A 27,476-nucleotide genomic window follows, 5' to 3' on the forward strand; every position below is an offset into this window, starting at 1 on the left:
AGTAAGAGTTCTTGCTGCTCTTTCAGAGGATCCAAGTTTGTGACCCAGCACCCTCCCCAAGTGAGTGGCAACAGCCTGTAACTCCAGATCCAGGGGAACCAATGCCCTCTGTGTAGGACCAATGCCATCTTTGTAGGCACACCCTCCCCAGCACACAATAGGAATAAAAACAAACCTTTAAAGCAAAACAAAGAAAAAATAAATTATTATGCAAATGCCTTTATTTGAACTACTATGTTGCTACCAGATTACATCACTTTTCAGTGTTAGATTAACATATGATCTTGAGAACTACAGCAAAAAGCTTGACAAAGCAAGAGAACATCAAGTCCGACACACATACTTTCCCTTTTTTGTGACCACATCGCTTTGTCATATGTGTTAACCTCAAAACTCTATTGTACACTTAGTATACTTTGCTTATTGAGTCCCCATCTAAATTCTGAGCTCACTCTCTCCTCAAAAGGGTCATATTCAACAGCATTTTAGATCAAAAGAGAGTTTTGTGATAAAGTTTTCAAAACAAAGAAGCATGTGTCGAACTGACTCTTTGAAGACAAAATATTTAATTTGATTTGATCCTGGCTGTGAGGGGGAAATACAATCTTAGGGTCCATTTTCCTCCCACCCCATATAGTTTATGCTTTTTCTTTTACTTACTTGAAGTTCCCTTTAAAAAAGTAGCAAATCAGCAGACTTGTTGATCATAATCAAAATAGTCTTAAATGTACAAAAAATAATCATGTAAAAGAATACTGTAAAAAGATACTGATTTTTAAAATAAAAGAATGAGAAAAGCTTCTAGTACATTCTGCACATCCAGTTACTTGAGCAGATTTTCATCACTACAAAGTAAGCAAGGACACTCATCTCCATATGGTATCTGACCACGTTCTCCAGTAAGAACTTGGAAAGCAAAATGGCAAGCTAATACTATTGCTATCTACCTATCTAAGCAAGTCACAAGAGCTGGACATCCTAAGAGTGAAAAGATACACAGAGAGGTAATACACAGCATCAGGAAATGTCAAGGGCAGTATTCTGGGAGGAGAGAGCAGAAGGTCGGCTGTGAGCATGTTCAGGTGTGCTGAACAGATCCAACTGGAAGGGAAAGAGGAGTTGCTTGTTTCTAAATCTCTTTCCCCCGAAGGATGTCATGATGAGCTAGTCTTGTTAATCAAAAATAAAAGTCCTTTAAGTGACCGAGAATTCTTTAAGCGGTGAGCACTTGACCTGGGAATAACTGACTTGCCAATCATGCACCTTTGAGTAAGGATGGTTCTATTCAGATTGGTTATTTTACACTCTCTTCATCCCCCTGCCCATCAAACATGCAAACACGGTCATGACCATCTTGGGTTTCACTTCCACAAGGTCTTCAGGGAGAGCGTATACTCTGGCTCCAATTCTTCTAGCCATTGACACTGCATACCTAGTTTTTGAGGAGACAAAAAATCAAAATGAGCTTTTTCTTTGTCAAGGGTACCTATGAATATTTTTTTAAAGGACTCATTTATTTTATGTGCTTTGGTGTTTTGCCTGCATGTATGTCTGTGTGAGGGTGTCGGATTCCCTGAAACTAGAGTTATGAAAGCTGTGAGCTGTCCTGTGGGTGCTGGGACCTAAGCCTAGGTTCTCTAGAAGAACAGCCAATGAATGCTCTTAACCACTGACCCATGTCTCCAGCCCCAAGAACACCATCTATTTCCTTTTACATAATCTAGTGGCTGGGATGCAAAATTTTTGTATTGAAAGTACAAATCAGAGAACCTGCATAGTGGCACATGATTATAATTCTATAACCCTAGCACTGTGGAGACAGATGTTGAGGTCAAAGGGTCCCTGTAAGTTTGAAAGCAGCCAGAACTCCACAATGAGACATTATTTCAGAAAACAGAAAAGTACCAATTAATAATTCCACACTTATTTTCTGTTTTATTTTTATTTAGAATTGATTTTCAACTTTATAGGAAATAAAAAACATGAGATTTATTTATTTTATTTTATGTGCAAGAGTGTTTTCTCTTTATGCAAATATGGATGCCACATGTGTTCCTGGTGACTGAAGATGTCAGAAAAGGGCATTCATTCTCCTGGAAATGGAGTTATAGATGTTTGGGAACCACACTGTAGGTGCTGGGAACTGAACCCAGGTCCTCTGTAAGAACAACATGTGCTCTTAACTGCTGAGCCCCCAGCTCTCCAGTCTCAAGTTATACTAATTTTTTACAATTTATTTTGCACTAACTTCACATAAAAATGAAGTGTGTGTGTGTGTGTGTGTGTGTGTGTGTGTGTGTGTGTGATTACCCAGGATGACCACACAATTAATTATGAAATACTCCGTGTAGTATAATGAGGTAACAGATAGTTATCTTTTGTGAGTGTGGTGCTGGGGATGGAACTCAGGGACTTGTATATGCTAGTTCCCTCCCCTTAAGTACCAGAAGTAAAACTCAAATGCCTAGGTTGATGCACCAAGTACTTTCAAAGCAAGAGGTAGAAGTGAGGATCTACATGCTACACAGGGAGTTGCCAGGCAAGGTTAGGAAAGGCATAAGATGAAAATACTGACATGTGTAGTTAGGAGATCAGGTAGGAAGGAGCACACTCCGAATGATCCAGGAAGCATTTCCAAGATACTGCAACAGGAAACTTTATGGACATTAAAATTTTATTATTTCTACTCTAAATAATTTTCATCTCCATATTTACCCATGTTATTGCAAATGATAGGATTTTATTCATATAGAGGCTATATAGTCATTCATTGTCTTAAGTGGGCTCCACAAAGTTATTCTCACTTAAGGACAGAGGCTTAGGTAGTTAGGTTGAGGGGTACAAAGGGAAGATGTTGGTGAAAGTGATATATAATCGATGTTAAATAATGGAGAGATAAAACAGTTAAGAAGAATAGGCAAATACAGAGCTAGGAACTATGTTGTTTGCTGGGTGCTCGGAAGTAAAGGGCAGTGACAGTGACAGTGACTAGTGTTGCTCAGGAAGGCTCTCTTGTTGTCTCTTAAGTGTTTTAACATCGATTGCGATGATTGTCATATAATACTGTGAATATTGCCAAAACCATTACATTGTATAAGTCAATTGGATGTCTGTGAACTGGATCCAAATAAAACCGTTAAAAGTAAAGAGATCTTTCCCAGATGCCATCACTATCCAGGGAGAACCTGAATAGAGCATCTGCCTGGCTGTAACACCAGTGCTCTTTGTATGACAACGAGTGTTTGCCCTTACTTGGCATTATTGTGCTTGTCTTCTTCTGTAAGATTCCCGCTCTTAACAAGGTCATAGTTAATGCAGCCTGGCTGGATGGCATCAATTAAATCCACAACTGCCAGACTGGAGCTGATCGTCTTGTCCTATTAGAAAAGAAGGGAACAAATCTAAGAATTTTAGTAATGAGAAATAAACATGTGCTTCTTTATATAAGCCTGACCAAGGGAAGGGAAATCTTGCCATTAGTGCAAGAACAGTTCTTACAAAGAAACCCAAGGTTGTCCTTAAAGCAACTTCTGTTATCTAGCAAACAGGATATATAATAATCAGTATACTGACCTTAAAACTCTGAATAGAAGTTGACTTTCCAGCTTCACTCAATGTTCTGTTCACCCAGTTTACAATGATGTCATCATTTGCTTTCTGACCTTCTCCAAGATCTTCCAGAACATTAAGGGTATATCTAAGAGAATCGGCAGAAAAAAGTCACAATCTATTCTGTGAAAAAAAAATGCTTGCTTCAGAAATATGTCTTCCCAGGCAGTGGTGGTGCATGCCGTTAACTCCAGCTCTTGGGAGACAGGCAGGGGGATCTCTGTAAGTTCAAGACTAGCCTTGTCTACAATAGCTGGTTCTAGGACAGGATCCACAACTACACAGAAACTCTAAAAACTAAAAATAAAAAAAGCTAAAAGTCTCATGTACAGTTTTATCACACAGATTTCATGGGGTTGACAAGACGGGCTCAGTGGGTAAAGTAGCTTGATGCACATGTTTGACCACTTGAATTTGATTCCCAGATGCTACAATGGATGAAAAAATAACTGGTTCCTAATAGTTTTTCTGACCTTCATCTGAGACAGTGGCATAAGCCTTCCCATACTCACTCACACACATGCACGTCATACACTATGCTTTGGCTGGTACCTAGGCATGATGAATGCTTTTGGTGGTATTGGTAAGAGATATTCATTTTTTGAGTGGGTAGGAAGAGTGCAAGGGCCAGAACTCAGAAAGAAGTGCTGGGAAACAGCATCATTTGGCCATGACAGGGCTGTTGAACCCATGAATTCACAGTGGCTGTGGTTGCCTGCACGATACCCACACAGGATCATTGGTAGCTTATGACAGTTTTATCATGGCTCCTAATAGGGGCACATGTTGCAAATGGATTTTCCCACACTATATGGACAGCATTAATTGGACTCAGTGGGTTATAAAAAAAAAGCATTGAAGTGGGCAGGTGAAGTGGGGGGGGGGATCCAGCAGGAGTTGCAGGGGCTACAAGTGGGATTGGATATTATTAAAGTTCATATATACCAATATTAAAAATACATCAAAATAAATTCTTCAATTTCTTAAAAACGTATAAAATTATAGTTATTATGTTTATATGGACACAGATATGCCACAGGACACCTATGGAAGTCACAGAACAACTTGGAGGAGATGGTTCACCACACAGGTTTCAGGGACAGAACTCAGGTCGTCAAGCTGGGAACAAGTAATTTTAACCATTGAGGCATCCTGCTGGCCCAGATCTTCATTTTCAAATGGATATATATATATATATATATATATATATATATATATATATTCTGATATTTTGTTTTGGTTTGTTCCTTTTGGGCAAGGTCTTTCTCTATAGTTCAAGATGTCCCTATGTAGCACAAACTACCTTCAAATAGCCAGTCCCCTCCTCAAACTCCTAGGTGCTGAGATTTCTAGTAAGAGCCACCATTCTAACTTTTTCTTATTTGTTTTGGGGTCTATGGATAGTTTCCATGCATGCTGAGCTACTGAGCTAGAGCATCCTGGAGTACTGAGCCAGAGCATCCCGGACTACTGAGCTGGAGCTGCAGCCCGTCTGTCAATGTTACTCAGTGACACTGCATCAGGCTTAAAGCTACATATCAGACTTCTGTGAAAGATTGGCAACAAATACAGTTCTAACTAATACACAAGGAAGTATCGTTTAGTAATGATCCAACATATAATCATGGAAAACTCATTTCAGAGTCTAAGTACAATAAGCTCAAAGTATATTTATTGAACTAAATGATTAATTTAAGCCCATGAAAATATACTAAGGGTGAATTCCTAGACCCATATTACTGAGAAACTTCAGTGATCAACACTGTACATAATACCTTCTCATCAGCTGCCAGACTAAAGCCAACGTCAAGGTTGGGTTCCCATCATTCAGGTCTTGTCCTCCAATGCCAACCAGGGAGAATTTAGCTGGATGCTTCCCTAACTCAACTGCATAGTTGCAGTTTTCTAACTGCAAATGTACAAAAGTAAATGAATGGTTAAGATTGTCATTTGTTCAATATACATGAGCCCCCCACACACACACACATGTGTTTTGTAATGGTAGGTGTCTGCCCAAAACCAAGAGGTAGTTCCTATCCTCAAGAAGCAGCTTAGGGCCCATAGGTTTTAAAACAAAAGAAAGAAATGAAGCAGATGCCAAATTTGCTACCTTTTTCATGTTGGCTCCCAGCTTTGGGTATGGAGGCTTGTTAACTTTACTCCAGTCCACAGGAACTTTAATTCGTTCATACAGCTGTAAGATGACCAGGGCATCTTGCAGGTCACTAACAATTCAAAACACAACATCATCAGTGCTTATAAGCAGTAACACAACTCAAACAATATCTCTAAGTCACAATACCTATGACTCATACTTTTCTAAATTAGTCTGTGCTGAAAATAGACCCAAGACCACTCAATTCACTTCAAAGTCTGTGAGCACAGCTAGGCAAAGTGGCACCCACCTTTAATCCTAGGCTTGGGAGGGCAAAGCAGTGTGATCTCTGTGACAGAGAGGCCAGCCTGGTTTATATAAACAATTCTAGGTCAGCCAGGTCTACAGAGTGACATCCTGTCCTGCCTTAAAATAAAGTAATAAGGGCTGGCCAGTGGTGGCCCACGCCTTTAATCCCAGCCCTCAGGAGGCAGAGACAGGAAGATCTTTGTAAGTTTGAGGCCAGCCTGATCTACATTGAGGCCAGCCTGGTCTACACAGAGAAACTCTGTTTAGAAAAATAAAAAAAAAAATAATAATAATGAAGATGAGGAAAGGACACATGTTATTATAAGCAAAAGCTGTTATAAATGATGAGGACACTGCATTAAATCTCAGAGCCCTACATGAAAGTCAGAAAAACATATAATGAACAACTATGTGGATAACAATGATATGATTTTGGTATATATGTAAACGCAATGACCAAAACTAATATTAGACTTAGTAGGCAGTGAATGGCAAATGGTAGGAAAATAGTGAAGATAGGAAATATAGCTAGGCTTCAAACCATTACACATCAGCAAAGGACAGTCCATCCAGGAAGCCAAAGGTTGTAGGGACTCATGGGATGTCTGCTATGAATATCCCCAGACTATTTAAGAAATTTAAAGTACCTGTTCCCTAGATACCATCAGTACATTTACATATTCTATCATTTACAGCCAATGATCAGGTAAAGAAAGAATTTGGGTTTTTGTGTATTAGGGAATGATGATGGCAATCACTAATGCTTTGTAATATGAATACTTGCTACAGAGATGTCATTATTTATGCTAAATCCATTCATAACATTCATAACTTCATAGTAGCAGTAGGATAGCTTACGCATAGAGATGGTTTACATGAGGGTTAACACCAAGAGAGTTCATCCAGTTACGAAAGGTTCTTTCTTCCCGAGTTTCTCCTATTAAAACAGCCACAAAATGTATTCATTCATTAAGTGTCTTGTATACAGATAGGACCAGTGCATGTATTTATCTATTTTATGTGCTTTCTTGTGATCTAATAATTGTCACATGTTAGTATGCCACTCTGACTATGGATAACTGAAATACAATTCCTAAAACAGGTTAAATTCACCATGTATTTGTGTCTTTCTAGTTAGAGGCTTAACAGGATGATCTAGTTATACCTGGTGGCTCATGTCTATAATATCAGCCCTCATAAGGCTGAAGAAAGAGGACCACTAGGAGTTCAAGGTCAGTCTGAAGCTACTACAGAGTGTGTTTCAGGTACAGGGTGAGACACTGTCTCAGATCCACTTCCAAAGCTCTGGGGAAGGTAGTTCAGTTTGCAGAATGCTTGCCTAGAGCACATGAAGTTCTGGGTTTAAACCTTAGCACCCTTAAAACTTCATGTGATACCTGTAATCCCAGCACTTGGATGCTGGAGGATCAGAAACTTAGCCTAATTCTTTTTTTTTTTCTTTTCTATAGAAGTCATTTATTTGAAATGCCAACTATATGTAGGATAAAGCCAGTGTTACATGCTTATCAGTAACAGCAGAAAAAATAGAACCTCCAAGAATCTTTGTACAACTGTGAAATACTCAAAAAAGAAATGCATCGTTTACAATGCTTCACACAGATGATTTCAAGTTTGGAAGTACTTAAATAAAAATACTATATATTTCTTTAAAAAAAAAAAAACACTATGTACAATTGAAGCAAAAACAAGTTTTATAAAGTGCTGCTTATGCAGATTGTAGAAAACACTTGCACAGGACATGAAATCATTTTAAGAAAGATTTCTGAGCCTTTAGCATTGAAAGTATTTGACTTTACCATTAACAGCACAACCACAAGGAACTGAGAGGTTCATTCTTTATTACATAGTGAATTTGAGGTCATCCTGAGGCACATGAAAAGCTTGACTCTATAGATGACTAGGTTAAAAAATAAAACCTTCAAACAAACAAACAAAAACCTAAGACCTTTTTCTCAAAATAAATAGGTTAGTAAAACTCAAACAAAACCTGCCTTACCAATATATATAACTAAACATCAAAACAAAACATTTGTTTACTAATTGGTCTCATGATAGGACCTGGACTGTTGTTTTCTTTTCTAATCCTGGCTGTGCTGGAGAAGAGTTCTGGCACTGAGTCACAATCCCCAACTCAACTACTTTATTTGCAATTTTGTTTCCATCACCATCCAGCAGTTTCCAGTTCTCATTCAGGACTGCGCCTGCTTTTAGCAGATTCTTGCAAAGGCCAAATGGATAAAGCAACTCACTGTGTTGGAATCATATCATTGTGGCCTCTGTGTTTTTATGTCTCAGATTCTGCATTAGAATCACAGAAACTTTGAAGTTACCTTCTAGTAGAGTCCAGTCAATGTCCTGGTTTTCAGGTTTAGTGAGTGCTGGGTATTTATTAAAGAGGTTAGCTACAAAGGCTAAGTTCAGTTTGGGGTTTCCACTGACGACATCAGCAGGGGTAACAAACTGTCTGCAACCTAATTTATCTGCTTGTTGAAGCATACTTTCGGCTCTCTTCAAATCATCTGTTTCCTGTTGAAGTAAAAGAAAACATCTTTTAAAGGCCACTTAAAAAGTATATATAAATTGCCCCTATAATCATAGGCTGGGTAACAGATTGTACTTTCTTTCAGCTAACACATGGTACTTATTATATAATAGTTTTGAATGCAAAAGCAGGAGGCACAGGATTTGTAGTACTTGTACATCCCTCGAGATGGCGCCAGAACACATGTCTAAAGAATGAGTAAAGCAGTACACTGGGGTTATCATGCCAAAATGCAGAGGAGGAAAAAAAAAGCTGTTATTCATCTTTTCAGCCATGTTCCCTAGAAGATTTAACTTTCAATGTGGATAGTTTCATAAAAACCTTTTGTTTTCAGAAAGTTTTCTTTCTTTTTTTAGAATCTCTTCAAAGACTCACAACCATGTATCATGAGTTTTGGTGCCCTCTTGTGGCATGCATTGCCGGCATACATGCAGGCAGAACACTATATACGTAATAAAATAAATCTTTTAAAAAAAGTCTCTTTCACCCCCATGTGCCTGAGCATGCAGAAGAGGGCACTTGGGTCCCCTGGCTCTGAAGTTACAGGTTGTTGTGAGCTACTTGAAGTGGTTGGTGGGAACATCACTATGGTTTCAGCAAGAGTGGCAAACATTCTTAACAGCTGAGCCACCTCTCCAGACCCTTAATTTTCACTTAAAGAAACATACCTGAAAAAAACAAGCAAGGACAGCCTTGGCGTTAAAAGCGATGTTTGGGCTAGGTGGTGGTGGCATGCACCTTTAATCTCAACACTTGGGAGGCAAAGGCAGGTGAATCTCCATGACTTTGAGGTCAGCCTGGTCTACAGAACAAGTTCCAGCACAGCCAAGGTTACACAGAAAAATTGTGTGTCAAAAAGCCAAAATTAAATAAAATAAAAAGTAGGGTCTCTGGAGAAGAATAACTGCACAAAGGGATAAAGAGAGGTGTGTGGGGACAGATGAAAAGAAATGGATAATATTTTGTAGAAACTAAAACCTAAGCAGGTCAATTTAGAACAAATTTTAGAGCCAGTGGGGGAAATCCTGGATGAATATTGGGGCAAGACACAAAGGAATGTAGTAGCAACAATCAAACGGAGGATATGCTGGTATGATGGTTCATCTTGATTGATTGTATTTCAAGAGAGGTCAGGCTATCACAGATATTCTAGTCTAGACTGCATAGACTAGCCCTTTACTCTACTCACAGTGAATAAGCCAGAGTATGGATTTCCCTATACTCACTTTGAATATTGTATGTCATTCATAAAATCCAGTACTACCATAATTATTAAATTCACAGATTATCTAAATAAATCAGGACAGTTTGTCTCCTGTGAGTCACATGTACCACATCCTTTTAAAACAATCTTAAAAGTGTCAACACCACTACATGAAGTTACATGGAAATTTTGATTGAATTTACAGAAAGTTATTTGGATGTGGCAGCACATGCCTTTAATCCCAGCTCTCAAAAAGCAGAGGCAGGGGAATCTCCAGGAGGCTGACACCAGTCTGCTCTACATAGCAAGTTCTAGCCCAGCTAGGGCTACATAGCAAGACCTTGTCTCAACAGAAAGAAAGAAAACAAGCAAGACACAACACTAGTATAAGCCTGTAGAATTTGAAAGAACACCTATACTTACATTGAACCCTGACATGTTAATGTCTATCCGTGGTTCACCTTCCTTCTGTCCCTTTGGCGCAATCTGATTGAGCAGATGGAAATAGGCTTTGGAATCCTACGAAAGAATTGAAAATATCAGTGTGATCACACTTACAGAGTGGAACTGCATCTTACTATCTCATGTTGACAAGAACAATTGATCGGATTAGATTGTGCAAAGAGATATGGCACCCTTCTCTGCCTCCTTATTTGAGAGATCTTTACCGAGACAAGCCCATCTGTCTTGAACTTATCTTTGTTAAGGCTTCCCAATGCATTGATGCCATCACTACAATAAAGCTAGTAAGTGTTTCTGTACCTTCACTGAATTACTGAAGTCAAAAAGCTGGACAGATAGAACAAGCATGAAATAGGAGAACAGAAATCCAGGAAGCATAGGGAAAGAGAAAATAAACACATTATGTAGCATTCCAAAGCATGAGATATATCAACTTATGGAGTCAACATCTGCTGTGTTAATTATATAATCAAAAGTGGGACTGACAGAAAGTCCCAAATGAGAAACATGTATAGTTGGTAAAATAACATTTAACCTTATAGGATTGGAATTCATATAACAAAACATGCTCATTTCTCCCCCTTTCCCTGGGGGATGAGGTTAAGGCTTTACCTGATTGGCAAATGCAAGAATTTTTTGCTTTTCAAAAATATTCAAAGCGGGCTTCATTAAAAAAATAATATCCACTGACAAGGCACATTGGCATATGCCTGCATATATTCTTTAGGCAGATGCGGGAAGATTGCAAATTGGAGGCCAGCCTGACCAACACAGAGAGCTGTAGCCTGACCTGGACTACAAAGTAAAATCATATCTGAAAAAACCAAATTGGACTTAGTAACTATAGTGCTTGCCTGGCATTCATGAAACTCTAGGTTAAATCCTGAACACCTCACAAAATTGTGTAAGGCAATTCATATCATCCTCAACTACTGAGATTTGAGGCCAGCTCGAAATACAGGCTGCTTGAAACAACAGATACAAAAATAAGAAAAAAGAATCATCTAGCTATGGTGGCATGTGTCTGAAAGTCAGCACCTAAGAGGTAGAAACAGAATCACAGTAAGCTTGAGGTCATCCTTGTCTACAGCAGTGATGTCAGGACAGCCTGGGCTACATAAGCAAGACTGTCTCAAAAAACAAGAGGCTGCAAGGCTTGGTGATATCCTAGGATCCTTTTCTCTGTTAAGCTGAAAAAAAAAAAAAAATCTCCCAAGTCACTATAAATCTCCAAATGCTCTGGTTCTTTGCAGTTACCTTGATGTCAGCACTGAAGTTGTTGATCTTTTGCCAGCCCGAGTTTTCCAGATGAAAGTTGGCCCATCTTAGCAGAAGCTCCTCCGGAGACAATTTCATAAGCTCCTCCAAAGTCTCCCCGTCTCTAAGCAAAGCCGCCAGTGCTTGTAGACATAAATCCCTCAGTCAATTTGTGATGTGATATTGGCTATGCCCTTCCCCTCTCAGTGTTCTTTGAGACAAACCCATGTTGTCTTCAGTCTCATGATCAACCTGCCCCAGACGCTGACATTACAAGCACATCGCAGCATACATAGTTTCTCTCAGTCTTTTGATACTTTGTTTTTTGGTAATAGAGATATAAGGTCTACTACCAACTAGTTGTAGCTTTGAGATAGTCAGCATCTGTGCTGAGGAGATGGCTCAGTCAGCAAAGGGCATTCTGTGAAAGTATAAGGACCCGAGTTCAATCCCCAGCATCCACATGAAAAAGCCACAGTTCTGTACTCTTAGAGCTGCAGAAAGGGAGCAGGGGCGTTCTCTGGGGCTTGCTCACCAGCAGTCCAGCCAAATTGGGGAGGTCCAGATTCAGTCACAGACCTTGTCTCAAAAGTAAGTCTGCGACTGGAGAAAGGTACTTGTTGGTAAATTGCTTGCTGTGCAAGTATGAGACCCAGAGCTTGGATCCCCAGCATCGGAGTAAAAGCTAGGTGCAGTGGGGTGCATCTGTAATCCCAATGCTGGGGAGGTGAAGACAAGGGTTACCTGGGGTTTGCTGGCCAGCCAGTCTAGTCAAATTGAAAATCTGGAGGTTCAGTAGAAGACCCTGTCTCAAAAACTAGGGTGGAACGTGCATTAGGAAGACACACTACATTGATTTCTTGCCTCCACTCACATATGCATACACACTTGTAAATCTCATGTATTTACCCACAAACATATACATAAACCACACACACACACAGACACACACATAACGGGGGAAAAAAAATCTAAGGTGGACAGAAACTGAGGTATACACCTAGTGTAAATCTCTATGTGTTTTCGTGTCTTTACATGAACTGTCATCAAATGTTCACAACAGCTAAAAGACAGAGGTGTATGGATTTTGTTCCTGAATAGTTCCATGTTCGTTCTAGTCATCATTTACGCACTTCAGTAAAATGCAAGAGAAAGAAAAGAATCACCAATTAGCAGCTCTCAAAATAACAACTGTGTTCCATTACCTTCATTCCTGCTCAATTCAATATCAGCGAACAAGCCAATCTTAATAATCTGCCAGAGCAGTCCCAAAACCAAATGAGGTTTCCCAGCCCGCAAATCTTCGGCACCAATGTTCACAACATGACACCCAATGGCAGAAGCAGAATTCAGTGCCAAGTTCAAGTTTTCCTGCAAGACAGCCAAATTATACACTTCTCGATCTTTTTTCCCCACCCAGTTCACTTCTGCCTTCACTGAAAATAACGCTAAGAAATCAGTATGAGTTATCCATTTCATCCGCCGCCAGTCAGAGAAAACAGAATTTAGCCTTAAAAATCAAAGAGACAAATCTCAGCCTCACTCCTATTATTTTTGTAGAATTCTACTGGAAGTAGGGTTTTTATTTTTACTTTATTGCTCTGAATTCTGCTGATTTTAAAGGAAGGCGTCACATAACCAGAGTAACAGGGTCACTTTTCTAAAATTGCCTAAAGGCAAGTCCATCAGCATATGGCATACACCCAGGTTCTAGAAATGACCAATCTGCACATCTCAAGTGACACTCCTGCCGGAGGGGACTTTGCTATACTAGTCTACTCCTCACTCACTGAAAAACACAAACACTCCATCGCTGGAGCATCCCAGCTAAGTAAGAGCTTAAGTCATTTTTATTTTGGCAATATCTTAACACAATAGACAATAAAAGGAACAGAGGGCTTTAAGTACAATGAGGATCTGTGCCTCTGTGGACATCCAGCAAGCTCCCCAAGCCTTTCTGAGTCCCAGCTCATTGTATAAAATGTCCATGATCATTCCTCAGTCAGAGCGGCTCTGAGGATTAAAGTACAGCACATGGAATACAGAGGCTATGGCCTCTAATTCAAACCACGCTATTAGGGAAGATGGCACAGGAAGCATGTCACACCTGAATGATGAAGGGTGTAAGCTTCTTCTTGTTGATGGCTCTCTCATCAATTGTGTCAGGAACTGAAAGGTTGATCATTTTGCTGAAACAAACAAACACAAATTGATCGACTTTCAGAGTTGATAGAGTTTGGAGATGTATATCTCACTTTGTAGAGTGCTTGACTAGCATGCATGAGGTACAGGTTCGATCCCCCAGGACCACCTAACTGGAACATGGAGAAGCTTGTATTCCTAGCACTGGAGCATGGAGGCAGAAGCACCAGGAGTTCAAGGCCATTGTGGACTACATAGCAAGCTGGAGGCTGGCTGGAGACGCAGGAGATCCTGTCTCAATCAACGGTGTGTAAATCTTCACTAATGTTAAAGCTTATTATAAAATATCCTTCATACCATCTCAAAAATGCAATAGATTTTGGGCTGAAGAGATGGTTAAGAGCAATTACTACTCTTGCAGAGGTCCCAGGTTTGTTTCCCAGACCCACACTGAATAGCTCTGCTTGTAACTCCAGTTTCAAGGGATCCTAGGCCATCTTTTGTCCTCCACAGGTACCTGCACACGTGTGGTACACATAAACCCATGGAGGCACACACATAATTAGAAAATAATACCAAATGCAATAGATGACTTTCCTCATGTTGACCACAAGAAATTATATATGTTCAGAATGCAGATGACATACTGGGATACCCAAGTCTGAATGCACATTTTCATTCATGTTCCATGAATACATATATGTGTATGTATGCATACAAGCACACACATACATATACACACACAACCTAAATATAAGTTTTGCTTTTTTGTGGTGCTAATGTTGTTTTGTTGTTATTTTTTCTTCTTTCTCTTTTTCTTTTTGGGACAGGATCTCTATCTCCCTAGCTGTCCTTGAACTCACTATATAATACATCAGGCTAGCCTCAAACTCAGACATCTGTGTACCCTCACCTCCTGAGTGCTGGAATTATAGGCATATGTCACCATGCCCCATGAACATGTTAGGCATACACTGTCACTGAGGTATGCTCCTGGCCCAGAAGGTAATTTTATGCAGTATTTTGGGAGTACCTATGCTTTGACTATCACTTGTCACCTGAAGCTAGCTGTGGAGAATTCCACTGTGGCATCATTATCAGAATTTGAAACATTTCCAGTGCTCTAAGCCTTGCTTCTGTAAGCAAGCCTGATGAAACTCACTGGGTCATTGAAAAAAAAAAAAAAACTACAAGTAGAAGTGGGTGAGATGGGAAGCAGAAGGGAGAGGGACAGGACAGGAAAGGGCAATGTGTAGGGGTATGACATATATATACACACACATGTATATGAAAAGGTTAGTGAAACCCATTGTCATGTATAATTACCATATTTTAATAAAAACAAAAATAAAACAGTTTTAGTTTTTGGAGTTTTGCATCAGGGATGCTGAAATTTTATGATACTATGAAGATCATAGTGGAAACTTGAATGTAAAGGGTTTGATTATCTGGACTCCAATCACACAGTCGCTGAGGCTTGCATAGAAACTCAGAATGAGGCTGGGCCCTGATGGTGCATGCCTTTAATGCCAGCACATGGGAGGCAGGGGTAGATGGATCTCCATGAGGCCAGCCTCTTTCACAGAGCCAAGGATACACGAAGAAAGACTGCCTCGATAAAACCAAAAGAGAAAAAGGAACAAAAGGAACAAAAAAAGAATACAGCAGCTCAGAACTTACTACGGAGCATACTTTAGACCACTGTCTCTGAGGCCAGGGGCAGTAATGGACAGTGTTGATAATCTTACATCATTTCTGCCAAGATACTGCTGGCTCTGCGGCAGCCACACTGACAAAAGCATTTTCAGAATTAGGTCAGGGAAGAGCGAGAACTGAGGGCTAGCTTCTTTTGTCTCTTTAGAAGCCACGGCACTTCACAATAAATAGATACTGACATACTTTAAGTTTGACAACGCTGTAATGCTCTACTTGCTAAGTGATGAGGAAAAATTGGAAGCTGAGCATTCTACCTTATAAAAAGGTCTCTACTTCTTGACTGATTTTGCCTTTACAGGTAACTTTAGACATATATTAGATGAAAAAGACAAAATTCCGGTAATTGTCCTCTCTTTTTTCTCTCCTTACATCAACCAGCCAAGCATCCATAAGAAGACATATTCATTCGGTGGAGGTTATCTTTGCAAATATGGTTACAAGACAAACTACTATCTTACCAGAGCACAATTCCATCACCAACTGCTTTGAAGAGGTCGTCAGTATTTGGGTTCATGGGTATAACGTGTCTGCAATCGGGATCATTTTCCAGAGCTTTGTTTATCCAATTAACGAAGGCATATTTTTCTTCTTCTAAAATTATGTTAAATAACAAGAAATCAGTTCATACTGTTCATTAAAGCAATGCTAATCATTTGGTCCCCAAACCTACAATTGTACAGTTCTGCTATAAGACATCACAAGTATGTGGCTTTACTCTTCAGACATTAAAGCAACACAGTGTCTTAGGAATCAATGACATAGTAAGAACAAAAGAATAGGTTAATCACCCCTTAGGGAAGTTACAAAATATTAAAAAAATACTTACATTACTGCCTAACTCCACTGTAATAAAGACTATCATTACACAGATTTCACTATGTGTCTTATAATCAACATGTCTATCAGGACTTTCTGGCAAATATCTGACCCAAGACCAATTATGTCACCAAGCTGCTGCTGCTTCTTCTTCTTCTTATTATTATTATTATTTTGTTTTCTTTTTCAAGACAGGATTTCTCTGTGGCTTTGGAGGCTGTCCTGGAACTTGCTCTGTAGACCAGGCTGGCCTTGAACTCACAGGGATCTGCCTGCCTCTGCCTCCCAAGTGCTAGAATTAAAGGCATGAGCTACCAACGCCCGGCACCAAGCCTATTCTTTAGTATATTTAATTAGAAGAACAAGCTTTTTAAGGAACTGCAGTATATATCTGCTCAGCGCACTGTATTAATGTAAGCACACCCATGCCATTATTACCTGAGTACGAATGCTGTGTTCCTTCACTGGACAACTCTGAAGTTCCTCCCAGAGCACAAATCCCTTCTTTCCTGTTGATGGCTTTGCGGAAGGTTTTAGCAATATCACTGCTCTTTACCTCTTGAAAAATCTATCAATTAAAATGGTTTAGTTCATTCACAATCTTCAAGCAAGCACAAGAATAAGCACATTTAACTCCTTTCCTTTTTTACCTGTCGATCACCTACAGTGTTCTCTACAGGCGGTGAGTGTTAAGTGGGAAATTGGCTTGGGTTTTTGCAATGCTACAATACTGCTACTAAATCGCACACACTTGCCAAACTCGTTCAGTGCTGCATGCATTGAATCCACTTCAAGTTAAAAAAAAAAAAAAGTGTGGTTCAAAGGCGCCAGTAAATCTGTTAATTTCCCACTGTGAAGCTTGTTCTTTGAGAGATGCTGAACGACTTCCCCTTCTTTAACCACAATTCTTAGCACACGGATAAAGATTTATGACTCAACCGAAAGAACTATTTTGTGGTATAATGTAGTAGCTTAGTAGTTCACTAATCAAAAGCAACACAATAATAAAAAAACAAAATTGTTACGTTGGTGGCATAGATGACGATCACTATCAAGAATAGTTAAGTACTAACCAGGCAATAGGATCAACAGTACACAGCCCACTGCTTTACTGTGGTGACTCAAACTATTAGCAGAAAATAAGCAAGAATGGAGACAACCAAGCTAGGCCATGGTGGCACACATTTGTAAACCTAGGACTTGGGAGGCACAGATAAGAGGACCTGCACAAGTTGGGGACCAGCTGCATGTACACAGGGACTTCCAGGTTAGCCAGAGCTACATAGAAAGATTATATCAAGAAGGAAGGGCTTGAGAATAAGGGTGTAGACACTAACTAAAAAAAGAAATGGTGTGAAGCAGAAGGATTGCAAGTTCATGGTCACCTTGAGAACAATATGAGACCATGTCTAAAAATAAAACTAACAAAAAATGTGAAATTAGCTTGGCAGTGGTGGTGCACACCTTTAATCCCAGCCCTCAGGAGGTAAAGAAGGCAGGAAGAGCTCTGTGAATTTGAGGCCAGCCTCGTCTACAGAGTGAGTTCCAGGACAGCCAGGGCTGCTACACTGAGAAACCCTGTCTTGAAAAAGCCAAACCAAAACAAACAAGTGAAATTAGAGCTGTGTTTATGGGTCAGGAGCAGAGAACTTGCCTTGTACACACAAGTCTCAGCATTATAGAAAGAGGAGGAGGGGGAGACACACATAGAAGGCTTTTAGGCCTGGTGTTGCTGGCACATGCCTTTAATCCCAGCACTCGGGGGTAGAGGCAGGATCATCTCTGTGAGTTCGAGACCATCCTGGTCTACAAGAGTTAGTTTCAGGACAGCCTCCAAAGCCACAGAAAAACCCTGTCTTGAAAAACAAAACAAAACAACAACAATAAAACCAAAAACCAAACCAAAGGCTTTTTAGAGATTGTCCTATTTGGGTATTTGAATTCAGTACTTTTCATCACAGAACTTGGATAACAAAGTAACACTTACGTTCTAATAACATTAATCAGGTTAGAAAAATGTAAGCTTCATAATTCGGTTTAATAATGCAAATGAATGAACATTCTAAAAATCTGTCTCTATACTTCGGAAACTCTGGAATTTGCCTCACCCAAATTTTTCTTCTGTTTACCAATGTGCATGCAGAAATTAGTCACTGTCAACTGGTGACAAATCTGGCAACTTTCTAAATCAGAGGGACACACATGTGGAAGTCACAAGACAGCTCTGAGGAAATAGTTCTCCCTTTCCACCTTTACTTGCATCCTGAGAGATCAAATTCTGGTCAGCAGGCTTGCTGAGGGCGTTACCCACTGAGCTGTCTTTCAGACTCCGAAATTTCTCTTAGTGCCTTTAAAATCTCCCTTTAAGTGGAGCAATGTAGCACAAAATGGCTGAACAAAATAGAACACATGATAAAGGCTTTTAGTGTTGCTGACTGTCATTCTCTTCCTCTCGGGAGGTCACCTCTAGCAGAGGTTCCCAATATGCAGAAGTTCAGACTGGAACAATCTAACCCGTGCAATATAGTCAGGCTTCAGGCAAGACACATTTTGGAATTAGTCTTCCTGAGAGGTGCCCTTTTGTAATTAGTCTAAAGAAAGGGCCTTTTTGTTGTTTGTTTGATTAATGCCTCTGCTTCCCAAGTACTAGTATTAGAGGAATGTGCCACAAGCCCAGCACGAAAAGAACTTTTTGTAATGGATATTGCCATTGATGACCCCAATAATATCATCCCATCACTGATCTCAAATCCCAACTTAACACACTTTTATTTAGGAAAATACTATGCAATCATCTTTACAAATCAAGCTTCCTCTATATTTTTTTTTGGGGGGGAAGGGTGGTTTTTCAAAATAGGTTTTCTTTGTGTAGCTCTGGCTCTTCTGGAGTTCGCTCTGTAGAGCAGACTGGCCTTGAACTCAAAAGATCTGCCTGCCTCTGCCTCCTGAGTGCTGGGGCTAAAGGTGTGCTCCTCTATGCCCAACTACTTTCTCTATTTTTGATGATGTGTCTTCAAAAGTTGAAATTTTATGCTATATCTCCAATTTTACCAGGAGATTTTAAGAAGGACAAATGTAAGTGTGTAGGGATATATTGTTTATGATCTAATATAGCTTTCCTGGATAGCAGAATGCAAACCTAGCCACAGCCATACAGAACAGGCAGCGGTGGTGTAAGCTGTTAATCCCAGCACTGGAGAAGTATATAAGACATGAGCAGGGACTTGATTCTGGCAATTAGTCTCCAGCCACATTGAGGACAGGATCTCCCCAGCCTTGGTAGAGGTGAGAGCTCTCTGGTGGCTTGGCTGCTTTGCTTCTCTGATGTTCAGCTTGAGCCCCAACATCTGTTGCTGGGTTTTTATTATTTGAACTACATAAGTGTGATTATAACAGAATGGGTCCCTGAGTAGGTAATTTCCAGGTTAGTGGGATGTCGTCCTTTTGTTTTTTAGAATACATCTGCTGTGGGGTGGAGAGATGGCTCCATGGTTAAGAGAATCTGGAATTCTTCCAGAGGATTTAAGTTCCATTTCCAGAACCACATCAGGTGGTTCACAAGAGCCTGGAACTCCAGCTCCAGGGGGTCTGATATCTTCTGGACTCTGTGGGTGCCTGTATCCACATGTGCACAAACTCACACAGGCTCATACACATGCACACGCGCGCGCGCACACACACACACACACACAAATATTAAAAATGGTACTTGAGAACACAGACAATTAAAAATAAACCTTAAAATGAACACACACACACCTACAACAAAGAAAATAATACGTATTTTTCTGGGGTTGGAGAGATGGCTCTGCAGTTAAGAGCACTGACTGCCTTTCCAGGGGATCTGGGTTCAATTCACTGTGGCTTAAACCATCTGCCTGCCACTCCAGTTCTAGGGGATAAGATTCCTTTCTCTTTTTCAAAACCTCTGCATGCACCAAACATGCACATAACGCACATATTTATCTGCAGATAAAATGAACCAACACCTGAAAAATCAAAAACAATAAACTAATAAAAATAGTGACAGACACTTGCAATCCCAGAACATGGGAAGTTGATGCAAGAGGATTGTTGTGAGCTGTAGGTAAGCCTGGAAAACAGAAAAGCTCCAGGAGCAAATAATCTCCTGTCTCCAAAACCAAAATACAAATATTTGGGCATGGTGGCTCACATTTGCAATCCCTGCACTCAGGAGATTAGAGTAGGAGGATTTCCAGAAGTTCAAGGCTAGCCTAGTTTACAGAGTGAGACCCTGGCTCAAATAAAACAAAACAAAGTGAAGAGAGAGAGAGAGAGAGAGAGAGAGAGAGAGAGAGAGAGAGAGAGGTGTCTCCTTAGTATAAAGTTAGTCTTTCTAATTGTGAACTCTGCTCTATTTAATTAAAAAAAGAAAAGTGGAATACCTAAAAAATGGACAGATATGCATTTCCTCACACCAGGCATCCCACACAACCTTGCAGGACTAAAGTATGTAATAGCTTCAGAACAAGACAGGGAAGGCTCTTTTTCTCCTTGTGAGTGCATTTGCTTCAAACATTGTAGCCTTCTAAAAAATTAAGTTGTTGAAACGATCATGATTCTAGCTGAATGATAAATTCAAATTTATATGTTATGGAAATGGGGAATAATTCAATTAAAAATATCTTCGTGGAAAAAAAATAAATAAAAAAAAATATCTTCGTGGTAAAATAGCCTATATTCTTTATGTGTCCAGGAAACGGTGCTGGGAAACGATGTGAAAAGTCTAGCTACATTTGGTTTTATTCCGTGTGTGTGTGTGTGTGTGTGTGTGTGTGTGTGTGTGTGTGTGTGTGTATTTGAGACAGAGTTTCTCTGTGGCTTTGGAGGCTGTCCTGGAACCGGCTACATTTGTTAAGTGTCTTCTTTTTGTGGTGCTGAGAACTAAGTCCATGTTTACCACTGAGTTATATTCCTAATCCTACCTTCCAAATATTTCTAAACAGATTATCTCAGCCATCCTCAAATTTGGTTCCATAACATTTTAGTCTGTCTCTTAGATTAAAAGCTAAAAACTTGAAGAGAATTGAAAATTCCCATGTCAGATTGGTTTACCACCTGAAAAATCTGTGTTTTCCTTTCTACTTCAGCGACATTGCTGGATTGGATGATAATGATGTTTATTTAGTAAAGGCTTTGATTTTACAGGACCCTCAGAAATCAGAGCTATCACAAGATGGTACTAGTCTTCTCAACGAATATTTTCAAGCCGGAGTTGTAATCCTAATGAGCTCCCTGTGTTACAATCCCAGTGTTCTCTCCAAGAGGTAGGATTTGCTGTATCAGGCAGGCGGAGACAAGTTCCTTGGGTCCTGTGCTCAAAAGGGAAAGGCCATTCTCACCCTGTATATCCTTTTCCATTTCTTTGGTGGCGCCTGTGGCTCTTACTTCCTTTCCTAGCTTTATTTTCTTCTCTTTTCTTCCTTCCTTCTTCTCCCTCTCTTCCTTTCTTTTTCTTTCTCCTTCTGTCTCTCCTTTCTTCCTCTCTCTTTCTTGTTTCTTTCTGTCCTTCCTTCCCTCCCTCCCCCTATCTCTACCTTCCTTCCCTTTCCTTTCCCTTGTTCTTTCTTTTTTTTCAAGACAGGGCTCTGGAACTCAGAGATCCTCCTGCTTCTGCCTCCCAAGTGCTGGGATTAAAGGTGTGCGCCACCACTGTCTGGCCAGAAGCTTTCTTTCAAAACCTTCACCAATCACTTAAGTTCCTTTAACCCCAAAGTGAGCCCTGCGTAGGCCTAGCAGCCAAAACATTAAAGAGGCATGCGAATTAAGAAGGAAAGATTTCAGAAAGAATTGTAGAAAGTATTGATTGCTTGTTTGCAATATAGCAGATTTGAATTTTTCCATCTTCTGGAAATTGTTGCTGGCTTAAAAAACACTAGTACTCTGATTTTACATAGGAGGAAATCATAGCATTAGGGAGCCTGGAGTCCTACATTTGTCGGAAAGGTTGAATACAATAAAATTATTGAGCCCTGGATGTTTGCCAGGGCTGGGTAACTTGGTGAGACCCTAGCTCAAAGGAATCAACTAGTAAACATGGAAAGAATTATTTTAACCACTAATAGCTATGGAGCATTTATTCCATTCTAAGTACTTTGCTAGTTTTAAATGATTATTTCTGTGGGTAATTTTATTAGTAAGAGATTAAAGACTTATTACCATTGTGTAAAAGCAAGTTTCTCATTGTGAAAACAAGAAGTTAACACAATCATCTCTGTTTAAAAATATACTGCCCCGTCAGCCTTTCACAACTGAAGGCAACAATTATGTTAGTTTGCAAATATATAAACCTTATGTTCTGGGTACTTAGCTCAGTGGTATAGCATTTACGTAACATGTGTAAGGCCCAGGATTTAACTCATACTACAAGAAAAGTTAAGATAGGAAAAATATCAACATAAAAAATCCAATAGCACAGCATGGTGGCACTCGCCTTTAATCCCAGCACTGGGGAGGGAGGCAGAGGCAGGCAGATCTCTGAGTTCAATGTCAGCATGGTCTATGGAGTGAGTTCTAGGACAGTCAGGGCTGTTAATAGAGAAACCCTTTCTTGAAAATTTAAAAATCAACCAACCAAACAAAATCACTAATTAGAGTTTGCAATTCTTAAAATGAAAACAAATAATTAATTACAGCTCTGCCTTTGAAATTTGTATTCATTATTCAGCACTTTTTTGGAACTATATATAGTCTTGAAAATAAATAAAAACTGATTTTATTTGCACCTAGTTTATACTGAATACTCCTTTAAACTCCAATTCACATAAAACCTTCAAACCTAGCATATGAGAATCCATTTATTTCTCTTTCCTTAAGCTAAGAGCTGACAAGAATAGCAGTCTCTGAATCTCAGGTAGTTAAGTCATAGTCCAGTTTTCTTTGACAACTGGCAAGGTGTTAAATTAATGACAAAGAACATGAAAGAAGACAGCCATTTCAATGTCCCTCCTTTCTTCTACCAGTCATGACAGCACTATTCCGATTCTTTATGTGGGTTACTTTACCATCATAGCTCAAGTTTTCAACTGTTTCTATTGTATGTGTATGGCTGTTTTGCCTGCAAGTATGTCTGTTTACCACATATGTCCTTGATGTCCTTGGAGATCCAAAGAGGGCATCAGATCCCCTGGAACTAGTCACAGATGTTTGTGAGTTGCCATGTCTAGAACCTCTAGAAGAGCAGCCAGTGTTACTGAGCCATGTCTCTAGGCACGACTTCATGTGTTTTGCTTAGCAGGGACTAACTGGAAAAGGCTACTGCCCTTTGGATAATGCTGGTCAACTCATTGTTTTTTTCAGGAACCCATAAATGCTTGTCCAAAGTGAAAGAAGGGCAGAGTGGTCATACTCTTAACTGTAGTATTTGAGGCCAAAGGAGGCAGACCTCTGTGACCTCGAGGCTAGCTTGGTCAACATAATCAGTTTCAGGACAGCGGGGGCTACAGACACCAATCCTCTTTCAAACAAAACATTACTTTGACCTAAAATGTTCTCCTTAATATTTTATTCTAGAAAGTCCCCAATGTTGCCCAAAATATTATGCTCGACTATTAAAGAACACACGAAGACAACTTCACCTTATTTCTTAAAAACCACTAAAAGTTGTGTGGAAATTACAGAACTTCAGAATATACAAAATTGAAAGTTTTCCCAAGATCATTTTCTGTATAGACACATTTATAATTTTGCCCTCAACATTACCAGTTGGATTACAAATCCTAATAGCTCAGGCTGCTTCTTTCTAGTAGATACGAAGATTCTCAGCTGTAAGTTGTATCAAAAGCTACTGATGGTAGTTCACTACTGCTTTGGCCAGCTTTAAATTCACAGCGACCCATGCAAGTTACATAAGGAGACATGCAAGTGCTCAAATCATAAATCATTTGTAACTTACTATTGAACACAGAATTCAAAGCAAAAGACTTTGGCCAGAACTGGAGACAGAAATGATGGGAGGAAATCAGTCTTTCAAAAGGAAAATGGCAAGAACTTATGATAATCAGGACATGAGTCTGTAGTTTTCAAACAATAGCGACCCCCCCACACTGACTGTTGATTAAGTGGTCCATTTGTTTCTGACCATATGGTGTATACTTTTAGTTCTAATCAGACGGAACATGTCTGAAATTCACTTGCCATAGTGAGTCATGGTATCTCGTGAGAGCATATGTTCTAATTGCAGCTATCTTGGTGCCAAGATAAAATACAGAGAAGGACAGGTGGGTTTGTTCTTGATGACAAGTATTGAACACTAATTAGTAGTTTGGAGTATATTGAAAAGAATGCCTAATAAGTTCTAGTCAAACTCAGTCTTCAAATAATAACAAATACTCAGGCATTATGGTATAAATCCAGCACTAGGATGCCGAGGCAAGGGATCACAAATTGAATGCCAGTCTGAGCTACATAGCCAAAGGTAGTCTTAAAAGCCAAGTAAATGGCAGGGCGGTGGTGGTGCACACCGTTAGTTCCAGCACTTGGGAGGCAAAGGCAGGTGGATCTCTGTGAGTTTGAGGCTAGCCTGGTCTACAAAGCAAGTACCAGGACAGGCTCCAAAGCTATAGAGAAACCCTGTCTTGATCCCTCACCACAAAAATCACAACCAAACAACCAAGTAAATGAATAAATATTACTAGGGTGGACCAGACATGGTAGTACATGCCTTTCTCCCTCAGCTCATTGGAGGCAAAGGCAGGATGTTCATTACTTTAAAGTTAGACTGACTCAAAGACAAACACAAAACAAGCCCTAACCCAAATAAAAATAAGAACATAAACACCCATGTTTCTTTTTTGAGACAGGGTCTCATTTTACAATTACAGCCATGGATGGCCTTGAATTTGCTATGTAGCCCAAGCTGGTCTTGAACTCACAGAGATCTACCTACCTCTGCTGTGATTAAAGGTATGCACTGCCATGTCTGCCCTTAGGGTGTTCTTTTTAAATTAATTTTATGTTTATAATACATGTTTGTTTGTGCTCCACTTATGTGCAGTGCCTGAAGAAGCCAGAAGGGAGTGTTGGATGCTGTGGAACTGGGATTACAGTTGTGAGCTGCAATGTTGGTGCTGGGAGTTGAACCCAGGTCCTCTAGAAAAGCAGCCAGTAATCTTAACTGTAGAGCCATTCATCCATCCCCTTAAGGGTGTTCTTTTGTTTTTTGTTTTTTTCTTAAAGATTTATTTGTTTATTATGTATACCTTGTTCTGTCTGCATGTAGGTTTGCACACCAGAAGAGGGAACCCTATCTCATTACAGATGTTTGTGAGCCACCTTTTGGTTGCTGGGAATTGAACTAGGGACCTCTGGAATAACAGCCAATGCTCTCTGCTGAGCCGTCTCTCTAGTCCCCTCTTAAGGTGATTCTTATCTGAGAGAAGAAGCAACTGCTCTTAAAAAAGACATCTTGCAATAATTTGTTAACAAATCTAGACTGAAAATCTGTAAGTCAATAAAATCCATATTAATTGCAGGCAGCTACAATAGTTAGATCTTGATAAAGAACCACGTGCCTGTCACCCATGCTGCAGGCACGGAGCTAAAATGCTTACAGGGGAGAAGTTATACAATCAGCCAAGAACCTTGAGGAATAATTGATGACATTAGACCAGAAAACAAAGACTGTAAATGTCTCTTACAACAGACTCAAAGAACATGTTTCTAGCTTTTAATTATCAAAAATGATCACCCTGGAGAAAATGGTTCAGTTAAATACTACTAGTACAGGGCTTAGAAAACATCTTCTAATCAGAAAGTTCAGCTTACAAAGCTTCTAAAACTGAGTAGTATGACATCATTAAACTCGTGAAGCACACCATGCTCTATGGGGGAGAGAAAGAATGCTTCCAAAGATGTCATTTAGCGCCTTGAAAGATCCCCTTATTGATGCCCCTAAAGGAGACTGTTTCTGCCCACTGTGAGTGTTGTGCTATAGCTTTGTCTCTGTCAATGTACCGTTTCTTGATATTTTGTTATGTATCCTCGTGGCTGTAATAATTAAATTTAGTGAGCAGAATGACAGCACTATTATTCGGTAGTGGAGTACTAACATGACATATTTAACTATTCAATACAATAGTATTTATATTTTAAGATTCCCACTAAACAATGGATCAACAATGACTTCTAATAATCCCAGACTTTCCCCATACTTACGTAAACAAATTCATTAAAACTTATCTTCCCATCTTTGTTTCTGTCACCATCCAGCATGAGTTTTTGAATAATTTCTCTCACTTTATATCCCGGCAGCGGCATATTAGCTTCCTTGAAAAGCTCATGAAGTTCATAGTCACAAATGAACCCATTGCTGTTGAGATCTTTGTGGAAAGGAAGGAAAAAAAATCAAACAAAGAAAAAAACAAAAAGATACAACAGGAAAAATGATTAGAAATAAATATGTAAGACTGTTATATAAAAAAGAATATTATCACTCCACATGCATGCTTAATTACAATCTTTTTTTATCATTTGGAATGTAAGGATGTTTGGAAGGGGAAATGTATATTTTAACTGAAAGGGCAATGTTTTGTTTATATCATGTATCTTGTATTTTAAACAATGTGTACAAAGCTTTACTTAAAAAATAGAATCCCTGTGCAGTGGAAGAGCAAGGGAAGAGATACCTTATCAGAGAGAGCCACGTGGTGCTAGAGTAACTCCCAAGAATCCACAAAAATGATCCCAGCTAAGACCCCTAACAATAATGGAAAGGGTGCCTGAACTGTTCTACCCCTGTAATCAGATTGATCACTACCCTAACTCATCCAGCAATTGATGGAACCAGACACAAAGATGCACAACAACCAAGCACCAGGTCGAACTCTGGGAATCCAGTCGAAGGAAGAAAGGGAGGAGGAAACATATGGGCAAGGGAGGTCAAGATCATAATGGACAAATCTACAGAGACAGGTGAACCAAGCTCTAGACCAATGGCGGTAGACTTCAGGGGACCAAACTATGTCCTCCATATGTGGAGACAGTTGTGAAGCTTAAACTATCAGAGGGGCCCCTGGCAGTGGGAGCATGATACAAACCTGGTCCATGAGCAAGCTTGTTGGAGCCAAATCCTTAGGGTGGGATGCCATGCTCATCCTTAATGTATGGGAGAGGGGCCTGACCCTGTCCCAACCTATTGTGTCAGACTTTGTTGACTCCTCATGAGAGTCCTTACCCTTGAGGAGGAGTGGACTGGGGGTGGGCTTGGGGGGAAGCAACAGGGAGGGGGCAGGTGGAGGGGTGGGAGGGAAAACTGTGGTTGGAATGTAAAATGAAATTTAGAA

General features: G+C 39.8%; 1 protein-coding gene and 1 long non-coding RNA gene across 2 annotated transcripts in view; both read right to left on the reverse strand.

Moving 5' to 3' along the window:
- Positions 1 to 203: 203 nt before the first annotated feature.
- Positions 204 to 27,476, reverse strand: part of LOC127214780 (uncharacterized) — a 158,397-nt gene continuing 131,124 nt past the window's right edge. Inside the window, exon 2 of the long non-coding RNA XR_007833898.1 lies at positions 204 to 453. This is a non-coding gene — a long non-coding RNA (uncharacterized LOC127214780). The remainder of the gene's footprint in view (positions 454 to 27,476) is intronic.
- LOC127214779 (plastin-3) lies at positions 1,183 to 26,508 on the reverse strand. The gene is made up of 14 exons (XM_051175046.1): positions 26,350 to 26,508; positions 16,612 to 16,741; positions 15,816 to 15,948; positions 13,607 to 13,688; positions 12,705 to 12,870; positions 11,500 to 11,642; positions 10,204 to 10,299; positions 8,365 to 8,560; positions 6,872 to 6,950; positions 5,720 to 5,834; positions 5,385 to 5,518; positions 3,574 to 3,697; positions 3,253 to 3,377; positions 1,183 to 1,432 (listed from the first exon to the last, which is right to left on the reverse strand). The coding sequence occupies exons 1-14, from the start codon at positions 26,449 to 26,451 to the stop codon at positions 1,300 to 1,302; spliced, it is 1,758 nt and encodes a 585-aa protein (XP_051031003.1). The 5' UTR covers positions 26,452 to 26,508; the 3' UTR covers positions 1,183 to 1,299.

The sequence above is a fragment of the Phodopus roborovskii genome, unplaced genomic scaffold (genome assembly GCF_943737965.1).
Source record: "Phodopus roborovskii unplaced genomic scaffold, PHOROB, whole genome shotgun sequence".
Lineage (NCBI taxonomy): Eukaryota > Metazoa > Chordata > Mammalia > Rodentia > Cricetidae > Phodopus > Phodopus roborovskii.